The 17,793-nt window shown below is 45.3% G+C and overlaps 1 protein-coding gene across 1 annotated transcript in view; it reads left to right on the plus strand.

Moving 5' to 3' along the window:
- The window catches only part of SORL1 (sortilin related receptor 1), a 5,131,225-nt gene that overhangs the window by 1,804,344 nt on the left and 3,309,088 nt on the right, over positions 1–17,793 (plus strand). Inside the window, exon 15 of the mRNA XM_044081038.1 lies at positions 17,147–17,275. Coding sequence (XP_043936973.1) covers positions 17,147–17,275 — 129 coding nt within the window. The remainder of the gene's footprint in view (positions 1–17,146; positions 17,276–17,793) is intronic.

Genomic DNA, 17,793 nt, shown 5'->3' on the forward strand with positions numbered 1-17,793 from the left:
ATGGTAGATACAAGTGAAATGAGGTTAGGGAAATAATTATTTTCAGTTAGGATACAGGACTGCCAAAAATAGCAATTACTCTAAAGAAGATAAAGAACTGGAGGTGAGATCCTTAGAAAAGTAAAGGAGCAAATTAGAAATAAAAGGAATTTGTGAGAGCAGTGCATGCAGAGTAATACTCATCAGGAAGAGTGAGGTTTAAGGTAATGTAGGAACTGAACAGTTTATTATATGTTAGTGGTCATATATGTTTCCCAGTTTATGGAGGGGTAGTTAAAATCCTCCATGAGTAGTGTGTTGGGCTGGATTTTAAGTGATTCTAGTAACTTTAGGTATGCGGAGCGGTTTTTGTGGTTCATGGTTGGGGACCTTTAGCTAGAGATGATATGGCTGGGGATTTTACCTGTGGTCAACAGAGCTACACCATGTCCATACCCCCCCTCCCACTGTAATGTCCACATTGGTAATATTGGATCATAAATCTGTCTCCTTTGAAATAAATGTAACAGTAATAACCCCAAACCCTAAAGAATTTTTTCAAGGTACATTACCACCCATTAAGTGATAGCATAGGTAATTTTAAAGCTCTCCCTAACCCAAAAAACATGGAGGATTATGCAGAAGTATACACAAATGCGCTGTACACCCACTTAAACAGCTGCATAAAAACTGCAGTACCCAACCAAACTATACCCAGGTATAGTAGAAAAAACAAGCCACCCTGGTGGACCCCGGCATAAATAGACCATAAAAACAGAAGGAAGAAATTCTTGTCTAGAAGTAAGTGGGAGGCAGCACAACAGAGAAAAAAAATCCCTCATTAGTCTCAACAAGCAAATTAGATAAAAAGCAAAGTCTTCGAAAGCTAAATACGAGACTAAAATATCCTCTCAAAAAGGATTACCACAAAGCATTTTTTAATTATGTCTGAAATCTTAAAGGAAACACTCAGTCATATGCTAAGTTGGCTGTTGTTGGCACTACCTATACTCAGCCAGAAGAAATAGCACACCTGCTGACAAATAAATTCTGCTCAGATTTTACCCTCTCATCACCTCCGGTCACTTCTCATAAAATAACCCCTACTATTCCTTTGCCTCTTATCACAAAAGAACATGTTGCCAGTGCACCCTCTAAAGCTGGAAGCATGGCATTAGTGGGTCATGACAGAATGCCAAGGTGCCTGTTAAATAACTTATGACATAGCTGACCCACTCAGATCTCTATTTAACCGTAATTTCCTGACAGGCTTTATCCCAGTAGAGTGAGTGGAGGATGACAACAGTCATCCCTCTGTACAAGGGGTGATCACCAGCTGACCCAGGAAACGACCGAGCCATAATTCAGACTTGCCTCATATGCAGTGATATGGAAAGGATCATCATGGACCTGATTAACAGGAACATAGAAAATCTCCAGACTCTAGACTCTAGATCCATCTCAGTTCACCTTCATCAAGGGCATGTCCTGTCTGCTCAGTCTAGTGGACTGTGAAATGGTCACCTAGGCCATGGATGAGGTAAGACGGTGCATACCACCTATCTTGACCTGGCTAAGTCATTTGACACAGCACCCTACTTGGGTATTATAAATACTCTCAAAATTGGGCATAAACCTCTATGTCACCAGATGGATAGCCAAATGGCTCATGGATAGGACACATGTTGTTAGAGTGGGCATATCCATATCCAGCAAGTGGCCAGTCAACAGTGGAGTACCACAGGGCTCAGTGCTGGCCCCCTCCTGTTTGGAACATACTTCTCAGATGCCAAAACAAATGTAGATAGCCTTTGGCTGATCATATTTGCTGATCACTGCAATTTGGGGGCAATCATTGACTTCCCAAATGATATCTTACAGAAAGGTCTGACACAGACTATTGATTGGTGTCAGAGCCATGGCCTCAAACTAAATGTGAAGAAGTGAATAATAATACCCTTTGGGAAATCAAATACCCCTGCAAATTGCAGCATTGATAGGACACCCCCTAAGAGTGGACCCAGTTGTGAGTGATCTGGGTACTCCGATAGATAGTAATCTGAACTTTGACCACCGTGTGTACTGGACTTATAAGTGAATTTAAGTAAATCTTTATTTGCACTTTTTTCAAATAATACAGCATTTAAATTGATTTATTTGTGTTGCATTGAATACTATCTAGCTGAAAGTTGTGGCTCTGATTTTTCAGTTAATGCTTGTTAGAATTTAGTGCTAGTTAGAATTCCTGCATAGCCAGTGATAAGTAGGGGAAGTTTCACTTCACTGATATTCGGTTTCTGCTTTATATAAGTGTCACATTTTGGATTTTTTTCTGCTTAATCGCTCAGCTTTGGACTGCTAAGACCTACCTGCAATCAACTTGAAGTATGAATGAATTTAAGTAAATCTTTATCTGCACTTCTTTCAAATAATACAGCATTTAAATTGATTTATTTGTGTTGCATTGAATAATATATAGCTGGAAGTTGTGGCTCTGTGTTTTCAGTTAATGCTTGTTAGAATTTAGTGCTAGTTAGAATTCCTGCATAGCCAGTGATAAGTGGGGGAAGTTTCACTTCATTGATATTCAGTTTCTGCCTTTATATAAGTGGTACATTTTGGATTATCTTCTGCTTAAACTCTGAGCTTTGGGTGTCTAAGACCTACCTGCAATCAACTGGACGTATAAGTGAATTTAAATAAATTTTTATCTGAATTTTTTCAAATAATACAGCATTTAAATTGATTTATTTGTGTTGCATTGAATACTATCTAGCTGAAAGTTGTGGCTCTGTATTTTCAGTTAATGCTTGTTAGAATTCCTGCATAGCCAGTGATAAGTGGGGAAGTTTCACTTCACTGATATTCAGTTTCTGCCTTATATAAGTGGTACATTTTGTATTATTTTCTGCTTAAACTCTGAGCTTTGGCTGGACTGGACGTATAAGTGAATTTAAGTAAATCTTTATCTGCACTTTTTTCAAATAATACAGCATTTAAATTGATTTATTTGTGTTGCATTGAATACTATCTTGCTGGAAGTTGTGGTTCTGTTTTTTCAGTTAGTTTCCTACCACCCTCCCTGCTTTTGTTTTGGTGTTAATCTTGATGGCTTTGAAACTGCCTGCCCCTCTTGTAAATTTGCATTTGGAAACTCCTCCTGGGCCCATCTCATTGCTCACGCAAAAAATGCACTTTATCTGCTTTCACTGTATTTGTGTTTCTTCCTACTTTATTACTTTGTTTTGCTTTTGCGTCATCTTAAAAGTACTCAATTGTAATTATTACTGCTTGGTGTAACTATCATTCTAAGCCTTTTTGTTTAAGCATTTGGGCTCCAGACCAGTTGTTTTACATTAAGAAGGTTTGTGGTCTGCACTGTTCTGGCAGGACAGGTAGCTTACATCCTTCTAAGTTGGGAACTGCTGATTGAAGGCTCAGTGTCTGTTATTTTAAAAGTTTATTAGTTCTGGTTTAAGCACTTGGGCTTCAAGCCAGTTATTTTACATTAAGAAGGTTTGTGGTCTGCACTCTTGTGGGAGGAGATGCTGGACTCTACCCTTCTGAGCTGGGAATTTCTGGTTAAAGGCGTATAGTGTCTGCATATTTGAACTGTTTCTAACTGAAATTGGTGTGCCTTGTTTGCTATAGCATAGAGTAGATCCAGGCCTGCTGAATCTAGCTTTGTTTGTATAACTTGAGCACTAATCTAGGCTTTCTTAAAAGTATTAAGTTGTATATATTACTGCTTAGTAGTAACCTGATTAAAGTGTAGCTATCGTTCTAAGCCTTTTGATTTAAACACTTGGGCTTCAGACCAGTTGTTTTACATTAAGAAGGTTTGTGGTCTGCACTGTTGTGGTAGGACAGGTAACTTACATCCTAAGTTGGGAACTGCTGATTGAAGGCTCAGTGTCTGTTATTCTAAAAGTGTATTAGTTCTGGTTTAAGTACTTGGGCTTCAGGCCAGTCATTTTACATTAAGAAGGTTTGTGGTCTGCACTCTTGTGGGAGGAGAGGCTGGACTCTGCCCTTCTGAGCTGGGAATTTCTGGTTAGAGGCTTATAGTGCCTGCATATTTGAACTGTTTCTTACTGAAATTGGTGTGCCTTGTTTGCTGTCGCATAAACTAGATTCAGGCCTGCTGAAACTAGCTTTGTTAGTATAACTTGAGCACTAATCCAGGCCTTCTTTTTTGGCAAAGGTTCCCCTGCACCCCAGTGACAGGAGTGTGCAGTTAGAACTTGTCTGATTGAAGTCTACAGGAACAGGGCTCAATTTTGAGATTTTTTTACTGGTTAATTGGGTAATTTGTTTAAAATCATTTTCTGATTGCTTGTAGTCATCTAAAGCTGTTTTAAGTGTATTTTTTATGGTTTGTAGTCGTTTACAGCTGTTTTAAGTGTATTTGTTTTACTGTTTTTGCCTTATCTTTTAAAAAAAAAATTCCTTGTTTCCCACCTTTCCAAGCTAGTATAGCCCACTTTTCAGGCTAGTGCTGAATTCAGGGCTGTGTTACAAGTTTCTGAATTGCCCATACCTTACTTGGATAGAAGGAGGTTTCTTTGTTCACCTGAGAGAGAGGGAGCTTTGAGCAGCCATCTGTCCCTGGAGGAGTGGTTCCAGCCCAGAAGTTAGTAGTTTATAGGCCATTTTGAGCTAATTTCTATCTCTTTCATTTCCCTGCTGTAAAAACCGTGTTTGCACGGTTTTGCACATCTGGGCAGTGCTGGTTAGCTAGGGCTAAATTATTCCTGGCTCCACCAAGTCTCCTCTTCAGTTTTTCCCCTTGAAAGTAGTCTAACTCTCAACCTAAGCACTTAAAAAGCATATTGCAGTCCAGCACTTGCTCAGACCTAATAGCAAGCACTAATATATCCCGACAATTGATTGCCCAGCAGGGCAAGGCTCATTATTCACCCACCAACCAAGTGACTAAGCAGCTCTCCCTACTATTCAGGCATGACCAAAGGGCAATTTTACGTATACTCTCCAGTCCAGCTGGTGCACCTGGGTATCCTGAGGCACTGTTACAACTGCCTCATGTACACAGACAACCCTCTCCTCCTACCACAAAACATTAACATATGCGAGAGATGCAGTTGTATAGCTAAATTGGAGGCTAAGCTCTCGTCACCCAAGACTAGAACAGGCAGTCATGAGGAGACGCTTAACACTTGCACCACACCTCCAGCCTCACATAGACGTACTAAACTAGCACTGGCAAAAAATACACTTAAATGCACAAAATCATACTCAGAGGCTCTAAATAAAAACCTGCGAAAGCATCAGAGACCTCCAAAGCAGACACCCAAAAAACCTGCACCTCAAGTCACAAACCAGACAACACAAAACACAAAATCAGTGTGCTGCACAAACACAGCCCTTAAGGCAAAATAACATACCTAACACACTAGTAATAGGAGACTCTATAGTCAGGCACACTGATGTCCCACTCACTAAGCTGGACAAGGAGAAGGTTACTGTTAGCTGCCTGTCGGGAGCCAGAATCCGCCACATAACACAAGCACTTATGCCACTCCAGAACAAGTACAAATATGACTCTGTCATTGTTCATGTTGGTGTGAATGACCTGAGACGTACCTCCCGGGACTACATGAAAAGAGACATGGTAGAGCTCTCTGATCATGTAGCCCAGGTGGGTATGACCCTGACCCTGAGTAGCATCCTGCCCTCACCAAGAATGATACTTCAGTATAAAGAAAAAATGATCAATTTCAACAATTGGCTAAGCTTCTGGTGTCATTCAAAGGGGATCCATTGTCTGTCAGCCTGGGATGACATACTTGACGAGCCTTGTTGCTTCGCAAGAGACGGCTTGCACCTATCACCCCTAGGCTTTCGAATACTGGCCAAGGCTCTTGCTGCCCCCATAGTGCCTTTTTTAGGCAAGGCTCAAAAGTCAAACCCACCTCCGTAAACAGCACAGATAAAAAAAATGAGGGTTATGCTACTCAATGCCAGGAGTTTAATTCTCAAAATGCACACGCTCGAACACTCCTCAGTATGGAGAACTTCGACATCTGTGCAGTAACTGAAACCTGGTTCAAGGCTCCATAGAGCACCCCAGCACTACCGGGCTACAACTCATACCACACATTTCGGCCACAGAACATGGACCGAAACACAAAAGGAGGGAGTGTATCCATATTCATCAAGGATACCTACACCTCCAGGTTAGTGGCGCAGCATGATACCTCTGAGATCATCCATGTGCAACTAACACTGGGCAAATCTGCAGGGCAAATTATGACCTGCTACAGATCACCCTCCATGACCCAGTACCACCACCTTTCTGGAGACACTGGAAAACATGAAGGTCCTACCGGACACCCTGATATTGAGCGATTTCAGTTACCCTACCGTTAACTGGGAAAACTACTCAAGTACAAACTCCCAGGTCCAGCGCTTCCTGGAATTTATATGCTCTGAGCTAGTGCAAAATAGCACAAAATATACTGAACCTACTGATATTGTCAACATCCTGGCAGATAGATTCAGTGCAAACTTCACACCCCCAAAAGGGCCCTTGATAGTACCAGAAATGTGTAGTGTCTCAGAAATCACAGATGCACAGGTGAAAACAACCCTTTCAAAAGCCAAAAGCACAGCGTCAATGGGGCCAGATGGTGTCCCAGGCTGCGTCTTGCATGAACTACAAAATTTACTAACCCCCCACCTAAACACACTGTTCAACCTAAGCCTCTCCACAGGCTACGTGCCCATAGAATGGCACACAGCAACAGTTATTCTGCTCCACAAAGGAGGGGCCACAACTGACCCTGGTAACTATCGCCCCATAAGCCTGACTAGCCTGGTCTGCAAGGCTATAGAGTGCATCATCATGGAACTCATTAACAAAGACATTGGAAACCTCCAAACACTTGACCCGACCCAGTTTGACTTTAAGGGCAGATCATGCCTACTATACCTGGTTGGCTTCTTTGAGACGGTCACCAAGGCCATAGATGAGGGGAAGGTGGTTCACATAGCCTACCTTGACCTCGCCAAGGCTTGTGACAACATTCCCCACTCAGGAATTATAGAAAAACTCACCAGCCTGAACATAAACCCCTATGTCACGAGATGGGTTGCCAACTGGCTTACAGACAGAACTCGCACGGTAAGAATAGTGGGCTCCAGGTCCGACTCTAAACCAGTCACAATTGGTGTCCCACAAGGCCCGGTCCTGGGACCCCTACTGTTCAGCATATACGTCTGAGAAGTACAGGCAAACACAGGAGGACTATGGCTAACCAAGTTCATGGATGACTGCAAACTGGGAGACATAACTGACTCTCCAGCTGACATGGACATTCTCCAAAACGGCCTTACTGAGACGGACACCTGGTGTCAGTCATGGTCCCAAGCTAAATGCCAAAAAATGTATAGTCATCCCATTTGGGAAAAACAAAACACCCTTGAATTACCAAATAGGTGGCAGCCCCCTTAATACAGAAGAGGTAATAAGAGATCTGGGGACCCAGGTAGATAGTAATCTCTCCTTTGACAATCATATTGCCAAAGTAGTTAGGAAATCTTTCTATGTATCCCATCTAATTAATAAAGGGTTCACATCTAGAAGTAAAGTGGTTATAGTGCCCCTCTACTGTCACTCATCAGACCCATCATAGAGTACAATGCCCCATTTGGGATGTACCTCATAAGACACTTCCAGCAGCTGGAAAGACCACAAAAGTACCTCACCAAGAGGATTACTGGCCTCAAACATATGTCCTATGCAGCCCGACTGGAAAAACTCCGGCTGTACTCAGTGGCATATCGCTTACTCAGAGGTGATCTCTGCCTGACTTACAAAGCCATGTCCAACTCAGAATTGATAGACATGCTCCACCTAAAGAAATCCAAGTCACTGTGAGCCACATGCCTTAGTGAGCTAAACCTCGCCACAACAATAAATAGAACATGCTGGAGGGATAGATTCCTCTCACAGAGACTCCCCATGCTTTGGAACAAAATTCCTAACTACATTAGGCAGAGCCCCTCACTAACACTCTTCAAGAGAATCCTTGACGAGTGGATGGGTAACAGAAAATACACCCCTGGGATCACTTCATTGGCTCTTCTTGACAGAGGCTCAGTTAATTAATCAATGGGGCGGTGAAAGCTGACACACTCTGGCTAGGCTTATAAATACCCTCGGGCAGATAGCCTAGTACCTACCTATGAACATGGTGTTGAGGAAATCCTGTGTGTCTCAGCTTTATATCATATCTAAAGATGTCATAGTACCACTGTACTCATCCCTCATTAAGACAGGTAATAGAGTGCAATGCACCCGTTGTCATATACCGTGAGGCACCTGCAGTAGTTGGAGTGTACGTAGAGGTTTCTCACCAAAAAATACAGGATACAGCCAATATGTCATATGTGGACTGACTAAAAGCCCTATCACTTTATTCAGTTTCCTGCTGATTACTGATGGGTGATCTGTTTCTGACCTACAAGGCAGTCTCTAACCCAGCCCTGATGGAAATGTTGCATATTCGCAAAACCAGCTGCTCATGGGTTACTTGCGCCAAAGATCTAAACCTGATATCAGATATGAAAAGATCATGCTGGAGAGACAGATTTGTGTCCCAGAGATTGCCCCTCCTCGGAAATAGGCTTCCTGTTTACTTGAAATAGAATCCTTCCCTGAACATCTTCAAGCACAGTCTGGACCAAAGGATGGGAAATCGCAAATTCACACCTGGGCTGGAGCCCATGTCCCTTATGGACAGAGGCAGTCTGTAAAAATAGTCAAAGCAGTGCTTGTTGACCCTTATATTTCCCCTAGGGATAGAAAATTGGATAAAATCTTGGTAATACTGGCTAGGCTTGTATGGGCTCTTGAGCTGTTAGCCTAGTAATCTCCTTTGAACCTGTGAACCTATATGTAAATGAAATTTGTTGAAAATAAATTTCTGGGGCTTATTCTTTTCCCTGATAGTTCTCTGATATTTTGTATGGCAGATTTAAAGGCCTCTTCATCAGGGATATGATGCAAGACTGATGTATCTATTGTTAATTGGGTCCTTTTTGACCTTTATGTGTAATGTAGTGACTGAAGCCTTCTGCCATTCTAGTGGAACCTTTGCAGTCTTCAGCTGTAGGTTGTACAGGCTGGTTAGGGGAAATCAATAGCATGCTTGCCCATTACTTCAGCATGGTAATTCACTTGGCCTTTGCACTGCATCCCTCTTCAATGTACCTCACTCTTTTTTTCCGTCTTCTCTGGACGCATTTTCTCATTTGTATGTTTACAGTCTGCTCATCCTTTATCGTTTGGATGCTTCTGTCCTTTCTTTCTGGTAAATACTGAAATAAAAAAGTCATTCAGTAATTCACTGTTTTTCTTGACTACTCTTTCCTGCCTTTTCAATATTGCTCCCTTCCCATTCAGTACTGCCAAGAATTGTCTTGCCTTATTCCTATTGTTGGCATCTGAAAAATAAACTTATTTTGTTTCTCTTTTGTTACTTTTCTTGGATTTTCTTTCTGATTCATCTTCGACCTTGTTTTGTTTCTCTTTTTTCTTGGATTTTTTTTCTAACTTATCTTCAACCTTCCAGACTGCTCTCTCTTTTTCTAATTTCTTCATTCCTTTCTCTTTCACTTTTTAAATATTATCACTTATCACTGTTAAAGCTTTGCTGCTTAGTTATTTTAGCTGTGTTATACTCCTCTTATTTTCTTCCTGCCTATGCATTCATTCTTGGCATCCTGTATTCTTTTAATTTAAACCCATCATTTCTTTGTTGAGCCTTTCTTATGTTGCCTACTTATGATTTACTTAATTTTGTCACCTAACTTTCAGTAGTCTACTGTCCTATAGTCACACATTTCCTTTCAGGAAACTCTGTACTTTCTGCTGGATGATATCTTGAGTCATACTCCTCACTACCACTTCATTCTCGCCATTTCTCAGGAAAAGAACCTAGTATGTTGTACTTCCTTTCTGGTTTCTGCATTCACTTTGAAACAATTGCATGCTGACGTGTTTTAAAACAGACTCCTTCCTACCAGGAATTACTGTCGTTTTTCCAGTAATTCCCTTTAAGTTCAAATTCCCCATATTTTTTACTCTGTACTTCCAGTTTCTTTTTTTTGCATTTAATGGCCTGTATAATGTTGGTCCACCATTTATTCCTTTCCCCTTTAGACCACATATTTTAGACCGCTTTTCTCTTAATTGTTCCCAATGTCTCTGACTGAGCATTCAGTCCTTTCCTTTGTTTTTGCCACTACGTTACCTCCTTCCTGACTTTGCTAGCCCTTATAAGGATCTGGTGTCCAAGTATGACCTAATTCATGATCTGAAGTAGGATATTCATTTGTCTGCAACCTGTGGGTTATGGATCCGATATCGGATCCGAACCGGCATGGTTTTCCAGCTATGGATCCAAGCTCTCAGCTCCTCCCCTCACCCATAATGCCCTGCTCTACCCTCATGACCTCAGATCTCATTTGCCGCGCTGGTGACTGGATTGGTATCTATAGCTCTCAGCTAAGTGCTAGTTTTATATCTGTTAATTCAGAATTTTTGAAGTTTTTTGTGCATATTTGTGTGAAAGTTTAGGTATCCCTCTTTGATAGTTTTATTTAGAGTTAAATTAAGTATTTTTTTTCCCTCCCCTCGCTGTTGGCGTAGTGTGTGTGTGTTGGGCCTGTGTGTCTGTATTTGTTTTAGTTACTTTTAATTAGTAGCTGTATAGATTTGGATGGCTGAACAGCCCAAATCTGTATTCTCTAAATGCTCCGAGTGTGGCCATAAGCTCTCCCCGGCTGATGGCCACACTCGGTGTGTATGCCTGGGGTTGAACACCTCACATCTGGATGCTCCATTTGTGCAGGGTTCAACCCCAGGGCACTGAGGGAGCGGAGGTCCAAGCTTGTCTTGGCGGGCCTTTTACCGCCGGACTCGGCTCCGACCTCCGCTCCTTCGGGAGTAACCGTGGTTTCGGTTATTCCCTCCGTGGCACCCCCTCCTGCTCCTGGGACTCAACCTCCCGTTTCTGGAGAGGAGAGGGATGCTAGGAAAAAGGACGGAGGGAGAAGCACCAAGCGGCGGGCCGAGACCTCTGTTTCGGCCCCGCCAGCCAAGCGGGCTTCTCCCCCGGCTCCGTTGTCGGCTCGGTCTCCTCCTTCTCGGCTCCGGTCCCCAGTGTGCTTTTCACCGGGTCCTGAGGAGGAGGAGACCCGATCTCCGTCGAGGCTATCGAGGAGGCACTCCAGGCCTACCTCGGTAGCCTCGTCGAGATCCACATATAGCCTTTCGGATGCTGATCTGGACCGGATGATGAGAAGATTCATCCAGGCCCAGATGCAGATGGGAGTGCTCTTGCCTCCCCTCTGGGGAGCTCAACACCCTTTTAAACCTATTGCTCCTTTTCCGACCCGCTATCCGGGTTCGGAGCAGCTGGAGCCGAGCAGCCGGGCCGGGGTGGGTCGGCGCCGATAGTACTTGGTACTTCGGATCCGACCCTGCCCTCGAGTGCGTCGGATCCGACCTCTCGGAGCCTGGATCCGAGCCTCGGATCCGGGGGGATCAGTGCTCCTTCGGCGCCGTCTGTGTCGGAGCGCACTGTCCTTCGGATCCGGCGCGCGCCGGCTCCGATCCACTCTTCGGATCCGAGGGGGAGCCGATTGTCGGATCCTTTGGTCGAGGTCGGCTCCCCTTCGGCGTTTGATGTAGTGGAGAGGGCCCTGTTGAGGGTCTCCGGACCCCCGGCACTTGTTCCGGCTCCGTCCCGCGCTCTCTCTGCACTGGGCCAGGCTTCCACCATCCGGCCCCTGGTGGGACAGCCCGCTTCTGTGCCCCAAGTTGCTCCTATGGAACAAATTGCTGCTTGTGAGGACTCCTCTGACAGCCCCCCAGAGGATGTCCCTCGCAAGCATACGTGCAAAAGGAGGCACATTGACTCCCCCGAGTCTCTCACAGAAGACACGGACTTGGAGGAAGGGGAAGGCTCCCCACGGTCACCCCCCGAGGATGTCTCATTTGGAGACATCATGGAAATGCTCCGTATAAGGGGGGGGTGGTCTGCCCCCAAGTCTTCCTCAGACGAGTCCGTGTTCTTGGAGGCATTTGAAGCGGGCCCATCTACCTCTTGGGTGTCCCCCCCTGCCGACCCCCTGGTGGACCTTATTACCACCAGGGCGTGGAAGGAACTGGACAACGTGGAGCCAATTCCTAAGAGGCCAGATAGGATCCTTAGCCCACCGTCCGACCGTGCCCATTGGAGTAAGGGGCCTCCGGTAGATGCCATGTTGGCGGCGGCCACCAAGAGGGAACTGGCTCAGGAGAGTCCCTCAGTCCACCCCCCGAGCAAGGAGTCTCGGATGATGGACCGCTTGGGGAAGCGGATGTTTAGTTCAGCGACCTTCTCGGTAAGGGCGCTGAACTACTTGGCACATGTCATTAGGATGCAGCGAGATCTTATTAAAGAATACGCTGCATCCCCCCCAGAGTCCATTTCGGAGGAGGACAGGATTCTGCACTCCACCCGTATGGCCACTCTTAGGTCAGTTACTAATACCTCTATGCGGCTACTCTCCCACGCAACGGAAGGCGCCGCTAGAGCTGCGGGGACAGGACTAGTCACTAGACGTCAGGCCTGGCTCCGTCACTGCGATTTTTCTGAGCCCTTCAAAGCGTCATTTGCGAACGCCCCCTTTGATGGTTCTGCTCTGTTTGGCAAAACCGTTCGCGAGACGTTGACCCAGAGCGAGAAGGACGGGAAGACGCTGTCTGCCGTTGGAATCCGCTTCTCTGCACCCCAGAGGCCCTACTCTAGGAACCAAAAGGGTCAGAAGAAGATGTGGTTCCGGAAGTCGCAGCAGTCCCAGCCTGCTCCGGACAACCAGTCCTTCCGTGGCAGAGGAGGACAGGGAGGACGCTGCCCTAGAGGCAGAGGGGCTCCCAGAAACTTCGGGTCCAGGGAACCTTTCTCTGAACGGCCCGCGCAGCAACCCTGAGGGGTTGCCCGACTGCTCCACTCTGGAGGCAGTCGGGGACGTTCGGGCACCTAGCGGCATGGGAGTCCATAACATCGGACCGCTGGGTTCTCCAAATCATATCCAGAGGATATCGCATCCCTTTCCTTCACCTTCCAAAGTTGAAATCCCTCCCAGACGTCCCACCCGGTCAACGGGAGGCCGCTTTGGCAGAAATTGGCCATCTGCTAAAGAAAAGAGCCATCCAGCCCGTCCCCCCAGACCAGATCGGATCAGGGTTCTACTCCAGATTCTTTTTAGTGCCAAAAAAGACGGGGGAACTAAGACCAATCCTAGACCTCTCTCTCTTGAATCTGGCAGTCCCCAAAGAAAAATTCCGAATGGTCACTCTGCAATCTATTTTCCCCCTTCTGGGAGAAAATCACTGGATGTGCTCGTTAGACCTCAAGGACGCGTACTACCACATCCTGATGGACAGGCGCTCCAGGAGGTTTCTCCGCTTCCGGCTGGGAGCCAGTCACTACCAGTTCCGGGTCCTTCCCTTTGGTCTCACCACAGCCCCCAGGGTGTTCACCAAAGTATTAGCAGTGGTAGCGGCCCACCTGAGGCTTCAGGGGGTGCAGGTCTTTCCCTACCTGGACGACTGGCTTCTTACCGCCCCAACAAGGCATCTACTTTTATTGGCACGAGACTCCTTTCTCCATCTTGCTCCTTTTCTGGGCATCACAATAAATACAAAGAAATCCAACCTGGCGCCCACACAGCTCTTAGATTTTATAGGGGCCAGGCTAGACACAAGGAGTTTACGAGCCTTCCTCACTGCGGACAGAGTTCAAAATCTGCAACTCCAGGTGCGGGCCATTCTCCACTCAAGTTCTGTTCCGGCGGAGTTGGTCCTGAGGGCTCTAGGGTCCATGGCATCAGCTATAGCACTTCTTCCTCTTGCCAGGCTCAATATGCGCATTCTACAGTGGACGCTCTTAGTACAGTGGTCATACCTTGCTCTCCCCATGCATCATCCCATAGCGATCAGCAAGGCTTGCAAGCGGTCCCTCTTGTGGTGGCTCCACTCCCGGATCTCCACAGAGGCCGCCATTTTGTGCTTCTCCCCTCTCGCCACGGTGACCACGGACGCCTCCCGCCTCGGGTGGGGGCACTTTATGAGCCGGACCGTCCAAGGCACGTGGGACGATTCAGAGACCTTACTGCATATCAATGTTCTAGAGATGAGAGCAGTGCTCTTAGCGTTGCTAGCACTTCAGGACTTTCTTCCCTTGGGAACAATTGCGATTCAATCGGACAACCCGGCTGTTGTCTGGTGCATCAACAAGCAAGGGGAACAAGGTCTTACCCTCTTTGTCGAGAAGCCATGAGAGTTTGGGAATGGGCAATCTCCACCAACCGCTTTCTAATAGCAACGCACATTCCGGTCGGTCCAACATCCTAGCGGACAAGCTCAGTCGCACCATTTTGACCCCTTACGAGTGGTCTCTCAATTGTCAAGTAGCGGAACGCATATTCGCACGGTGGGGAACCCTTCATGCGATCTTTTGCCTCTCCCTCAAACACCAAGTGCGACAGTTTTTTCGCTCTGATACCTCCTCCCGGAGGTACCCCAAGAGACGCTCTGGTGCATGCTTGGCCACCCGGTCTTCTGTATGCTTATCCACCCTTGCCTCTGATGCTCCAAGTTCTTCAGAAAGCCTCTCGGGTGGGTTGCAGAATGATTCTCATTGCTCCGTTCTGGCCTCGACAGATCTGGTTCCCCTTCCTAAGGTCTCACTCGGTGAATCCTCCTTGGATTCTAGATCCCATCCCGGATCTGATATCCCATCCATCCTGCATTCCTCCTCCGAATCTGGACAACCTGAAGCTGACCGCTTGGCTGCTCCAGTTCCACTCTTGATTAGGACTCCCGGTATTTCATCACCGGTTAAGGCAATTTTGGTGGCAGCTCATAAACCATCCACTAGAAAGGTTTACCGAAGCAAGTGGAAACGTTTTTCTTTGTGGGCGGAGCGGCAAGGCCTGAATCCCTTCACGGTTCCTCTTCCTTTAGTGCTTGACTTTCTAACCACTCTCTTTAACGATGGTGCCAGCAGTTCCACAGTCAAAGTACAACTGGCGGCAATTTCTCATTATCACATTGGCCATGACTCTAATCCTCTTATGTCAGCCAAATTGTGTAAAATTTTTCTTAAAGGTACTTTTCTTCTCAGGCCCCCTATAAAGCAAGCAGTTCCTCCTTGGGACCTCTCTCTGGTCCTACAGGCCTTGACCGCCCCTCCTTTCGAGCCAGTGGCTACGGTGGATCTCAAATTCTTGTCCTACAAGACAGCCTTTTTGGTAGCCATTACATCGGCCAAGAGAGTTTCTGAGCTTCAAGCATTATCAGCTAAACCTCCTTACTTGGTATTTCATCCGGACCGTGTCTACCTCAGGACCAACCCGTCCTTTCTTCCTAAAGTCGCTTCTGAAGCAAACATCAATCAGTCCATTAACCTCCCTGTTTTCTTCCCTAAATATGAAAACAAAGGTGAATATAAGCTACATTCATTAGATGTTCACAGGCAACTTAGATTTTATCTGAACAGGACGGCTGGTCATAGGCAATCCGACCAGTTGTTTATTTCCTTTGCAAAATTCAATTTGGGCAAGCCAATTTCTAAAGTTTCTCTGTCCCGCTGGATTTCACAGTGCATCTTATTGGCTTATCAAGCTTCAGGAAGGCCCGCACCGGAGGGTGTTCATGCCCATTCAACCCGGTCAGTATCTACCTCGGCAGCCTTCAAGGCTAGGATTCCTCTAGATGATATTTGTGCAGCAGCCACGTGGGCTTCATCTCATACTTTTATTTCCCACTATAAGTTGGATCTTGCATCTAGGGTCAGAGCATCCTTTGGCTCCGGTGCTCGGAATATCCTTCCATGATGGCCGCCCAAGATTCAGGTAGCTGGGGACTCTGTCCCACAGGTTGCAGACAAATGAATATCCTACTTCAGATTTAGAAGTTATGTACTCACCATAACGTTCCATCTGAGTAGGTGTATTCATTTGTCTGCAACCATCCCGCCCTCCTATCCCCCTGGCCTTTCAGTTTCCTGCATATTCTATGTTACCCTTTTCAGGGTGTTGTTGCTTTGGCAAACTCGATCTGAGGTCATGAGGGTAGAGCAGGGCATTATGGGTGAGGGGAGGAGCTGAGAGCTTGGATCCATAGCTGGAAAACCATGCCGGTTCGGATCCGATATCGGATCCATAACCCACAGGTTGCAGACAAATGAATACACCTACTCAGATGGAACGTTATGGTGAGTACATAACTTCTAATTTTTGTCATCCCTACAGTATCCACCTGGCTTCACTTATTTTTATGCTAGGTTTCTTGACATAATCTTGCTTATTCCCATGCCCTCCCCCTTTTGTTCATCTTAAGGTTGTAATTTACTATCCCTTTGCTACTGGATGCCCTTATCCCATGTCCCTTAAATTAACATTCAAGTTGATGTAATGCCAAATCTCTTTCATCTTCCTTATTCTGTATTGCACAGTAGAAGTATATATTTCTCCATTTAGCCATGTTTATCCTTGTTCCCCATCAGTTTAAAATCTTGTCCCTGTACGAAGTTTTAAAATGCTTATTTAACTCTCAGCATTTTCCATTCTGTGTTTGCCTGTCTTGAGCACTGTTATGACCTCCGAGAAGACAGCTGAGCCTCTACTTCATTTACCAGTCTCCTTTGCCATCTACTGCTGCTCTTTATGCAATCTCATTATTCTCTCATGCACAGTAATGTTGCAAGACCTTCTCCCTTTTTCTCATCGCTGTCACCATTACATGAGGTCTCTTCTGAGTATTAGCCCTTGCATCATTTCTACCCTAACCAGTACTGTTGTCTCCACTTATTTTCCTTCATGACAGCCTTTGGTGGTTTGGAGATTGAACATTTTATCACCGAAGTAAAATGAAAAGTGTTTGTCTGGTGAGGATAAGGTTTAAGGGCAGAAATCTGTCCTGCTAGCCCATTGTGTTGCATTACTGATTCAAAGCTAACTGTGTCAGGTTGCCATGTTAGCTGTAGTGGTCAGTGCAGCTGTTCTTGTAAATAATCCAATGTTCTGTGAAAACCAGGCATGCTCTTAATGTGGAGAAATGTCTACAACTTAAATATTCAATGTTTTTCAGTGATGTCGGATTTAAACTGAGTGAAGACCTAATTTCCGAGCTATGCATTCCTGATCCTGAATTCTCCGGTTTGCTGATGGGACCTCCAGTACCATGTCCCTCTGGTACAACCTACAGGCGTACAAAAGGGTAGGTTTGTGTTACTGTTTATAACAAAACCATTAAAAGTAACAACAGAGCACTTTTCAAAAGTCAAAGTAAACTTTATTGTCATTCAGAAATCACACGTGCAAAAACGGATTCAAAATTCTGCGTCTCCAGACTCGGATGTGCAGACAACATATAGACTGTTTTCACAAACATTTACACAATATAACACCTAGCTATTGCATCACAGACATGCAGGCAGACAGACTAATACTGCACATAATTAGAAACACATTTTAACACTTTTCACAGTAAACACTTAACTTGCATGAGACTTTAATATTGCACAGGTACTTGGTTAAGATATTGCATTGATCCTTGCACAAAAAGAGACATTTGCGTATTCCACTTTGAACATGAGTATTGCACTATGGACCTTATAGTTAATTTACAAATTTGTATCATGTATTGCACTGTAAGAAGAGGAAGGGATATTTTATTACATTGCTACTGCCCTATAAGTTACAGTCATGGTGAATATTGCACTAAGTATTAGATGA

Source organism: Protopterus annectens, chromosome 8.part0 (assembly GCF_019279795.1).
Source record: "Protopterus annectens isolate FY-2018-M chromosome 8.part0, PAN1.0, whole genome shotgun sequence".
Lineage (NCBI taxonomy): Eukaryota > Metazoa > Chordata > Ceratodontiformes > Protopteridae > Protopterus > Protopterus annectens.